General features: G+C 35.9%; 1 protein-coding gene across 1 annotated transcript in view; it reads right to left on the reverse strand.

The window, feature by feature from the left end:
* The window catches only part of abi1a (abl-interactor 1a), a 56,574-nt gene extending 45,015 nt beyond the window's left edge, over window positions 1-11,559 (reverse strand). The window contains 1 exon segment of the mRNA XM_058764667.1: window positions 11,349-11,559. Within this exon segment, the coding sequence (XP_058620650.1) occupies window positions 11,349-11,555 (207 nt within the window). The 5' untranslated portion in view covers window positions 11,556-11,559.
* Between the last annotated feature and the right edge of the window lie 520 nt (window positions 11,560-12,079).

Raw genomic sequence — 12,079 nt, forward strand, 5'->3', positions numbered from 1 at the left:
ATACTGTGTTTGTGGAACTAATAGTCACTTTTTTAAACCCTTTCTTAAACACAATCCACTAAATACTCACTTCCTCATTACAGAGAAAAACTACATTTGAATAAAAAATATATAAGCTATGAAATTAAACTAGCTGACTGTATAATTTAGCAGCAAAAACTATATCTTGAAAAAAAATATTTGGTGTACATTATACAATTTAAACAAGTTTATTCTGTTAACTATTTGTACTCTTACAAAATACATTTATGAAAATAAGATAGAAATCATGAGAAAAATGAAAGGTTTCTAATAGTCTTTCTGTATGCAAAACTTTGATCATGTGAAACGCTTCAAACATAGTGGCACAAAGCTCTTATGCACATGCAGGTTGCAGATTGGTACACTTGAAGCAACATGGAGTCGCAGCGCTTATGCACTTCTAGGGTGCAGAATGATGTGCTTGAAGCAACATAAATCATAGTGCGCTGCACTCCACACGGTAACGTTACAAACAAAGAGAAGAGAAATGAGAGAGCACAATAATCGGTTAGATCAAATAATCGCGATTAGACGGTTATTTAATTACCGCGACAGGCCTAGTGCTTGCCTATGCAAAAATCAGCACCATAACTGTGACTGTGCAATTTTGATGTATTCAAAAATACATTAAACATGCATTCAGACAAACAAATTATATTATTTTTGGAGGCCTGAAGTCAGGATAAAACAGTCCAGAAATCACAATGAAGAAACAGAGAGACCCCTGCAGAACCTATGTCTCTTAAAAAGTGTTCATTTAACCTTCTTATATGACAAGACTGTAGCAAAAAAAAAAAAAAAAAAAAAAAAAAAATTCAGTATTTTTTTTTTTTAAATCTCATATGCTCAGCAAGGCTGCATTTATTTGATTAGAGAGTACAAACTCTAATTCAATAAAAAAAAAAATATATATATATATATATATATATATATATATATATATATATATATATATATATATATATATATATATATATATATATATATATATATATATATATATATATATATAATTTATTCTTGTGATGGCAAATTTGAATTATTAGCAGCCAGCCTTCAGTCTTGAGTGTCACATGATCCTTCAGAAATCATTATAATATGCTGATTTGCTGCATAAGAAACATTTCTTATTATCAGTATTGAAAACAACAAACAGCTTCAAGAAATCCATGATACATTTTTTTTTAGGATTCTTTGATAAATAAAAAAGAAAAGAAAAAACAAAGAAACAGTATTAATTTGAAATAGAATTTTTTTTTTTTTTTTTTTTTTTTTACAACATTATAAACTTATTTACTTATTTACGGTCAATTGAATGCATCACTGCTAAATAAAAGTATTAATTATTTCCAAAAATGAAAATAAAATATCTCACTGGCCCCAAACTTCTGAACGTTAGTATACAGTATATTAAGGTTACATAACACCATTTTAGAGATATTCAATTTAATATTTTCTTTAAAATGGTATAAACATTTTTCAAAACCATACGAAATCTTATGAAACCAACATAACTTTTTTTTCTTTAAGCTAAATTTTTAACAGACATTATCTTTTCTTTATCGTGGACAAATCGTATTTGGCATTGACCTGTGGACCCAATTCTTCCAGAAACCAGACTGTGAGAGCTGATAAGGCAAATGTGTGTTGGGGTAACAGAAATGGCCTTGTCAGTAACAAAAGACATTAGTTCTGGTCCATCTGTTAAATTTCTTTCCATATTTGTTCTTACAAAAACATAAATAACCTTCTGCCCTTTTTGTTGGACCCATAAAGCACCATTCTCAGACATCAAGGCAGGCAGATCTTTAGAAAAAAAGAAAAAATGCTTTATCTGAAGGACATTTCACACGGAAGCCATGTTTGATTGGTGTCTTCAGAAATCTCCTAAAAACTTCCCACGAAACACAAGTTCCCAGAAGACAAGAGTATCAATCTCCTTTTATCTCTTCTACGGTCACAGAGATAAGAAAAGGCAAAAGGTGGAGGGGATAAACGCAACACTCTCTTGTTGAACAATGGATAACACAATTACCAGAGTTAAAAAATACCTTTTAGAAAATTTGGAGAATCGCATTAAATGGCAACTTCCCACCAACAAATTGCTGAAATTCCAAGGCAACATCCTGTAAGTCAGCGTGATGTCTATTGACAAGATAAGGGATTAATCTGACCAATCGCAAGGCTAGACTAACATTACCATTATAAGTGACAACTACAGTTCTTTTTCTTAAAGGGATAGTTCACCCAAAAATGAAAATTGTCTCTTCATTTACTTATCAAGTTGTTCTAAAATCTGTTTGAATTTCTATCTTATGTGGACCATAAGAGATATTTTAATAAGATATTTTGAAGAATGTAGGTAAACAAAAAGTAAAATAATGTGGGAAAAAATACAATGGAAGTCTATGGGGGCCAGAAATTGTTTGAATTCAAAATATCTTCTTTTGAGTTCAGCGGAAGAAAGCAACTCATACAGATTTGGAACAACTTGAGGGTCAGTAAATGATGACAGAATTTTTGGGTGAACTATCCCTTTAAGCTTAAACCCCAAACATTTGTTTAACATTCATCACAATCACAATTTCCATGAAATGAGGCATAGTGTGGCTGTTCCTGGTTCTAAGTGCACAGGAAGGAAAAGCCTACATTTCCTCTCTAGAGAAGAGTCAGAGTGTCAGGAGGGACACTCCACCCTGCAGACTGGAGGGATGCAGGAGACCACAGGAAGGAACAGTAGCCCTCTTGGACTTTTTTCTTGGATGGGGCCACTAAGCGTTTTGGCACTCAAATTTAATTTTTTTAGGCCTTGAAGAACAGTTTGTGATGTGCACCTGGTAAAAAAAAAAAAAGGTATGCTTGCATTGAATGCATCTCCACGCTGAAGAACAAGTCAAAACACTCTCCTCTTCGAGAGCAGAATGTGGGGATTTGTCTGGATTTCCTGTAGTGCTGACAGCCAAGCTCACTCTGCTCTAATACATATCCTGAGGAAAATGCACTCGGAATATCAGGTGAAAAAATGCTAGGAATGTCCCTTATTAACACTACGTAACCCTTGTGAAGACGTCCCCTCTGCTTTGCTCTTCTGACAGGAAGAGGTAAAGGGATACGCCACATCCAAAACTTTGTGTTTGTGGGTATAATGGCATTCTAGCATTTGTAAAGACCTCAGCTTTGAGACTAAACTAATCGCTCACAAGTCGTTCAACAACTTATATTTCAAGCTGTATAAATAAACATTAGTTAATGTATTGTGCACAAACGTGAATTAATCAACAATAGCATGCAAGTTAACAATAACCTAGATTAATAAATGCCATAATAGTTCAAGCAATACTAATGTTAATAATTTGACTCTTTAAAGTGCTACTATATTTTTTATTTCGCTTTCAATATTTCAAACTGCTTTATTTAGCATATGCATTCGATTTTAGACAGTTTGCAGATGTAAAACTCTTGTCTTAAGAACATATTTCGAGATCACTGCTTTCCAATCCATAATGTTTGTCTATATTGGAATACAAGAACACGTGTTACGTAACCATCCTCTAATCAACGCTGACACCAGTCTGATTACTCAGGGTTTCCTTAAAGGGATAGTAAACTCAAAAGAGAAAATTCCTATTTATCTCTTAAGGCCCAAGAACGATAACTGTAAAGATATTAGCGCACACCAGCAAATGATATCATCCATTTATTCTTGTCCGCCACTTTAAATTCTCAAGCTTGTTTCAGCAGGATTGATTCTGATTGGGTGTCAATGTTTTTATCGTTCATTAGCTGGAAAAAAAATCATTCTGAAAGTGATTCCAATGCTATTGTTTATCTGTCCCTTTATCATTATAGGTGTGGTGAAAACCATTGGAACCATTTGTATATTTTTATCGTTATCTTTATAGTTCTCATCCTTGGTGTGAACGGGCCTTTAGAGTCCATTCAAAACACACACAACCATCATTATCAGGTTGTGGTATAATATTATAGTATTTATTAATATTTGGAATGATAAAAGACTAATTTGGTATATCCCTTAAAGACCAATTAGTGAATTAGTCATTTAGGCAACCCACCAACTAGTCGGTTTTGAAAATATTTTGCGTTTATAATACCGGCTAGTTCACTCTGCCCTAACAAACAGCCCACAAACATTCTGTTGGTTGTTAGATTTAGAACAACGGGAAACATACAGTCATTTTCACACCAACCCAACGAACACCAACAGGGTTTAAACACACTGACTCAACAAATTTGGTATTTTCTAAGGCAGTGCAAACTAACATTTACAGGCTCAGTTTGTCCAAAAATGAATATGCTGTCATCATTTACTCAATGTTCCTAGCCAGTATTATTTTTATTCTCATGAAGCAAAAAGAAAAGAAGTTAGAATGAAGGTCCAAGTTACTATTTTGCACAATGCAAATAAATAAGAACAGGGACTGGATTCTTGGAATTCTTATGAAAGAATTTAGATAAAGATAAATTCCAAGAAGTTCGTAAGTGCAATTTAAAATCTTATGACTTTTCTCAAGATGAAAATGACAGGCTTTGCTGTTATCTAATCGTATAGTGGTTCAAGTCGAAGACACACAAATCAGTTAAAAAATAAAAATAAAAACAACACTCCAGTAGCCATCTTTTTGCACTGCCTGCAAATTACCATATTAATCATAATAAGGTTAAACACTATTTTTGTTGCAACAGGAGTTTAGCACTCAGCCTTGTTTCTTAAAAACTTATATTAAAGAGTCGGTCTCAAGATGGAGCCATCTGTTGCATTCATCTGTGCTCCGTCCTTCTCATGCTATCTCTAAAGCGAAAGGAAGTCATACACATTTGGAATGTTTGATGACAAGTATATATCGACAGCATTTCCATTTTTGGGTGACTAGCCCTTTAAAGAGTCCAAAGTGTGTGTCCTTTGTGTCAATTCTTTCATGCAAAAGAACAGATGGAAGTCAAGGCCAAAGAAGCAGGGCTGTAATTACAGGCCTCTGATGGCTCTTTAATCTGTTATAGCCACTGGGTAGTAATCGCCGTGTCTGATCACAGGAAGGGGCATTCAAGAGCGCTTCCCACCCAAGCGCATGCTGGTTCGCAACACTGCCTGGGTGAAGGGCCAGCTGAGGATCTCCACCAGGAAAAATAATGAGTATTTGTAGGATTTACTGATGTGGCTTTGCTAGAGAATGCCAGTGAGAGAAGGATTATGGTCTTGTAATCTAGGTACTGGCATGAGCAATGCTAACGCCACTTTCCAGGACATATGCTAGCCGGAGCTGAGCTAGCGCTGGTAAAGTCTTGTCTCTCCCAGGATAACTGCACTAGCCTCTGACCTCAATTCCGTAAACAGAGACATCTGGGGGGTTATTGTGTCCATTTCCATGGCGACGCTCAATGACATCCATGCACAATTTAAGCATACAGTGGCCCCAAAAAGTAGTTTGACAGTAAAGTCACATTTAAATGCATGAATATCATTGCATTAGACCAGGGTTGTGAGACTGCAGTCTGCACTAAAAGATATTTTAAAAATATATAGGCTCAAATGGAAAAACGTGCTTCAAACTACAAAAACAATTCACTCCAGCTGAAATGAACACTAGTGGCAGTTAGGGCTGGACAATAATTCAATATCACAATATAGGGCTGTGCAATTAATCGAATTTGATTATCATATGCATCTACTCAGTAAAGCCGGTTTCGTGATTAGTAGTAAAGCGCCATCACCTGCTTTCAGATGGAGCGGCATTTAATTTAAATATATTAATATTAATAAGGTGAGCCTGAGAGCCTTATGTTTATTTTTACTGCGATTTCACATTTCTTGTTTGTATGAAGGCTAAATACAAGTGGCAGTAAACACAAATTTTGATTACGGGGGAAACTATTGATTAATAAGTAGGCTACTTATTCCTTGTTTGACATCTGCATCACTTAAACATCTCCATATGTATGGCTTTCCTGACAAAGTAAACTTGCTTAGTAGCCCACCTGGTACAGCACTGCACTTGTGATAAAGAGCACTAAAGTACGAGTCCTGTGAAACACGAGTCACAAAAAAAAAAAAAGTTAAAAAAACTTGCTGAAGCAAGCTAAAATGGCATGATTGCTTCAGCAAATGCATTTTAATCTTACTTTTGCTTTTGTTAACACTATTGGTTAGGTTTAGGGTGTACACTGATTCACAATCAAATGATTGTGAATCAATATAAATTGATTCTTTTTATGAATCACTCAATAAAACTCACAATCTCAGGAGTCAGTAGTATAAATCCTTCAATGAATGCACTCACTAAATCATCGCGGTTACAGAATCAAAACACTCAATGAACTTCAAATCATTACTTTTATTGACGTCTCTCATAACAAGTTTAGTGTATTTAATGTTTGTGCAACATAAATCAGTCAAAAACAGTCAAAGTTTGTATAGGTCCGACTAGTAATCACTTATCAGATGAGAAAGGTATTAAAAATAGACACCTAAGCTCTGCAAAAGTAAAGTCCAGGCTGAGAAGGACAGTACCCATGATACGGCAATTTGCCCAAGATGGAACCACCCTTATTCAGACACACTGACTCATTCAAAGAGAAACAAGCCACACCTATGAAGGCCACAGAACAAACAGCTAGATTAGAAAAACTTAGATACACATGACCTCAGTCTGGTTCTAAAGTATTTTACAACTCTTATCAGTGAGAACTCTGAATATTCTCACAGTACTGTTTAGCAAGCTGACTGAATGTGCTTCAGTAGTTGACCACTTATCAAAAAAAGCTTATTTTATTTTATTTCATTTTATTACTAGCATAGTAAAAAAGATTACTGGAGTATGTTTTACAAGAAGGTAACATTTCAGATTGTGTACTTCATTAATGCAATGTTTTGCCTTTTGTATTTTTTTGCAATTGTCTGTGGAATTTACTAGCAATTTCAGAGTTTTCTTAGCAATTGCATAGCAATACACAAAACATCATAGCATCATGTTGGTGACTTCTGCACACACAAGAACCAATCACATATTTCCAAAATATCCAAACAGTATATTACATACAGTATCAAGTGCTGAGTCTCTCTTTCAGAAGTTCTGGTGTAGGCCTTTCATATCACAATAAAATCAGACTTATTGTTCTGAACACAATACATCCTCCACAGAGAAGCCTCGCTGTAACGGTGGGCAGCAATCTTCACACTTGTCCTATTATATGGAAAATCCTAGTCTGCAGTACACTTGGTTTGCTGAAGTCAGTGCTTGAGTCATGCAGGGCAGAACGCTCAGAGACTAACAAGTGCCACTGAGCTGGCCATGTTAACAAATCAGGGCACCTAAACTCATCAGAAAACCACCTAGGAGATGGAAAAACAAAGAAACATCAAAATGTTTGGTGTCAGAACACTTTCCTCACTAAACTTGTGTATCCATTTCACATTTGTGAGCATAGCAATGGTGGTCCACCACCTGTTAAGAGTGTTTTCTGTTTGTGCCCTTCTCACTAAGCCAGGTGGCTTGTGTTCATTAATGCACCCTTGTCAGAAGCCAACCTGTCCACAGAGGTTACAGCAGCACGACGTCTTGCATTCCAAAAGAGGAACAGTTGCTGGACAAACATGCAAATTGGACTCTGGGGTATTTTAAACACAAACATTAAAACACCAGAGATTTTAATTTAATGCTAGCATGGATAAAGCGATGCACCTTGCATTTCCATAACCCATAAATGTAAGTGTCCCAAAGTGTTGTCATCATTTACTCACTCTCATGTCGTTCCAAATCCAAACTCTGAAGACTTCTTCCGTGGAACACAAAAGGGGAAGTTTAGCAGATTGTCCAAGCTGCTCATTTCCATACAACAACATTGGAACAGCTGTACAATTCCATGTATAACTCATTTGAGTCATTTTGGCCTGTTCGTTACAAGGCTATCACACACTTTATAAGATGTGGAATATTGCTCATGAATCATATGGAGTACTTTCAATGTCGGGCAGCAAAAAAGTATTTTTATTTCATACGATTCCTCATTATTTTGAAATTGATCATGGTTCGATTCATGAACAAGCTGATTAGCTATTTCATAATTTCGTTTTGCAAACTGCACTGAACATTTGCAAATGGGACTTGATCTGATTTCAGCTGCACTCAAGTCGACAACTCACTGATTCAATGATCCATGAGTCTTCATACCGGACTCAAAACAAGCTGAGAACCGATAGATTCACAGAGCTTGAATGCGCATACAACTGATGGTGCAAAAACTCGCCAAATTTATGTACTGATTATTGTAAATTAATATCTTATTTCGGTGATGACGGTGTTATTTGTGAACTAAATCTGCTGTAAATTGGAGAGCTGTTTAAATCTATTTTATGTCATTTAGATGTCACTAGCTGGGTTTCCATAACAGATGTGCAAAACGTTTGCGATATTTTATAAATGTTAATAAAAAAATAAATAAAAACTATTGTGAATTGAAGGCATTCCCATTAACTAAAGTTATGTGACTAAAACGTAATTTTTTCCACTCGCGATAAGTCATGCAAATGGATGTTTACACACTAGCCATTACTTTTAATCGAAGGAAACGTAGACTTGTATCTTTTGTGAAGCATCACGGAGAGCCGCTTCTGGGACACTTCTGAAACGTGTCGCGGCGCAGCCGGTATAAACACAAGCATTGAGTTGCCGGTGGCCATGTCCGAGCCCTAATTTATACTTTTTTGAACTGCCTTAAAATCCACCTCACGCAAGCGAAAAAACGTTTTTGCGATATATAGGAGTTTTTGCTAAACTGATGCGTTTTAATTACAATTTCAATCTGCACAATTTGAAGGGTAATGGAAGTATAGCTACTGTCATTCAAATTAGGCTATTTTAAGGATAAACTATAAATGACGTTAAAATAATGCTACTTAACGCAACCTAATATTATAACACTAGTTTGTCTGTATTTTGTTATTCACTTGCTTGCACACTTGAGTTATCAGTAATTTAAATATTTTAGTATATTGAAATTGACAGTGAATGGCAAGGTATTGATGAGTGCTGTTTAGAAAAATGATAAGTGAGTGAAGTGACATGTGGCCAAGTATAGTGACCTTGACCTGTATTTTTAATACTTAAGTACATTAAAAATTAAGTATTTTAAGATTCAAGTACTCAAGTAAAATGAAAAGAAATACTTGTACATTTCCTGGAGTAATATATTAGGGTTTCTGAACTTTTTGAGCACCTCGTCCACCACTGAGTATTTTCATGGTACGTTTTTGTCTTTTTGACATGCATATGGTGCTTTTTAGAGTTTGACAGCAATTGGTCACGGTCTACTTTCACTTTATAGAAAATAGAAAATGCCATTCTGCCAAACTTCTCCTTTCATGTTCCACTTTAAAAAGAAAGTCATAAGGGTTTGGAACAGCAAGATGATCAGTAAATCAACTATTACTTTGACACATTCTTTGCATTCTGGGTAAAACAAAGTCTTTGGATGTCATCTAGGATTAAATCCAGAATGAGAAAGATCCACATGTAGGCTAGAAACAGCAGTGTGACCCGTCCTGCCCCTGGAGGAGACGATCGACTTCACGGCACTCCTTACATGCTTCACATGCCTCTCTCTCCCTCTCTCAAACACATAGAGAGAACATGAGAAAGTGGGGCAGTGGCTGTCCTGGTTACACAGACCCACTCCCACCATCTGCTGCTGCATCATCACAGCGACACAGTCATTCACAGGAAGTGCCTTCATCCTGCGCTCAGGCATGATGTAGAGGAAGAACAGACAGGGTGGAAAAAGCCACATGGTAGCCTGCAGGCCGTACTGTCAAGCCGGGACTTGAACGCTAGATGTAGTGATTGGTTTCCCATCTGAGTCATCTTCTTCTGCGGTCGCTGCTGTAGTATCGGTGCGACTCAATGCGTGCTCGGTCATGCGGAGGAAAGGGTTGCCATTTTACATCAAACCTGACGGGCCGCTTTGCAAACAAATGTTGCGCTACCTGTCGAGCAACTTTTTCTTAAGGAATTAGAACGTAATCACACCTTGATAAACACCTTGATAGTGCCGTTTTAGTGCAGTAGATCTCATACGTGCTTTCATCTTAAGCACTTCTAACAGGTGTTTAGTATCTTGAGAGAAATATAGGTTAGAGAGAGATGGGTTAGATGTTTGCAAACATCTGACGCAACTGGTTACAGAGTACTTCACTTTCTTTAAAATGTTCCTTATAGGCTGTAAATCAACAGAGCACTGAACTCTCTTGACAGAGGAGCAATTAGTTCTGTCACTGCAAAATTGTGCCTACAAACATTTCCAGATATATATTCCATACTGATAAATGGACAATAAACAAATAACAAGATCATAAAATAAACAAATCATAAATGCTACAGTAAGCATTTTTAAACATTACTGAAATTTTTAATGAAGGCAAATTCTTCCAAATGAAAAATGAATATCATTTGAGTTTAATAAATAAGAAATCTTACAATAATAATAATTATAATACAAAATAAGTTAATAATAATAAATAAAAATTACTAACTATTAATAATACCAATTAAATAAAACTTAAATATATAATAGTTGTTTTATTTTATACACACACACACTATACTGTAATATATAATAACTTAAACAATAAAGCCTAAATATTAATATTACAATAACATGTATTTTTTTAACATTTATATATGAAATTAATTACTAGCACATATAAAGACTTGACATATGAACAGTTTGAAATTCGAATGAAATTATATATTTCTGTTTCATTTTATTTAATTTTTTCTTCTTCTCTGGTAAACACAAAAAAAAAAAAAAAAAAAAAGTCGAGTTCGCAAACAGCGCTTTGAGGAAACAGATACGATAAACTGTGATATATTAAAACATGACTTTAGCTCAACTCGTTTCTCTCTCATGTTCCCATATGACACAATTCATTTCTCTCTTCAAGCTTAAGAAACCCGAACTTGTTTCGTCAAGACAGTCAGAAATGCATCGTTGAGAAGACCAGACAATTCTCACATCCTCCTTTCTGAAGTTTGAGTCGATTCTGGTGGATAGCAGCAAAACTTCATATGTGTAAGTTAAACAGTATCCAGACACACCCTCAATGTAAACGACTCAAATCCCTTAACGATCAAACATACCACCAACAAACCACTTGAATCAGATCAAGCTTTTCAAAAGATCGCTCTTTATGCGCTCAAAATGATCTCCCACAAGCAGTTCATCCCAGCTTTTCCATTTTACAACCATATTTCCTGTCCGATCCCCACAGCAGTGCTGGAGATCAGCGCGGAACACAGAAACACGCGTGTGCTTACCTGAACATAATTATTCTCACAGTAGTCCGCGACCCTCGTAAGGTTCTGATAACTCTCCACGAGAGCTCGTTTACCGGCTGGAATTTCTTCCTCTAGTAACATCTGCAGCTCTGCCATCTTACATGTCTCCACAGAGCTTCCTACTCCTCGTCTCTGGGATTTGATTGAGAACTCAAGCTCAGCCCCAGTGATGTCGGAATCGTTCATTTGAGCCGAACCTTTGTAATGAATCAATTGAACCGGTTCGCAAAACCGGTCTGAACGATTCGTGTATCGGACTGATTCGGGAAGAAGTGTTTGCGAGTCAACGACTCGCTGAATCATTGAACCGAGACATCCGCGACTCGCATTGAGCCGGATTATCTACTTAGGACCGTAGAAGGACCGTCAAGTTTTTTTTTGGAGTAAACCGAGTAGCAGGAATATGACATACAGGCAATGTGTTGACAGATTTATTAACATGTATACGAAAAAAGAGTTGTTTATAATACAAATAATATTAAAAGCTGCAAAACCGTGAGATGTACATTAATATTAGCAGTTACATATTGAATTTAGATTCTTATGAGAGTTGAAACAAAGAGTCAAACAGTAACTATACAACCGTTTTATATGTGGCTTCATTTGAATATTTAATGCAACCCTAGGATGTCAGGGACGTACGATGACGCCATTACGTACTGACGCAAAAGAATCAGAGAATTGTTTCTTTTAAACGGTTCGTTGAAAGA

This window comes from Onychostoma macrolepis, chromosome 24 (assembly GCF_012432095.1).
Source record: "Onychostoma macrolepis isolate SWU-2019 chromosome 24, ASM1243209v1, whole genome shotgun sequence".
In the NCBI taxonomy this organism is placed as follows: domain Eukaryota; kingdom Metazoa; phylum Chordata; class Actinopteri; order Cypriniformes; family Cyprinidae; genus Onychostoma; species Onychostoma macrolepis.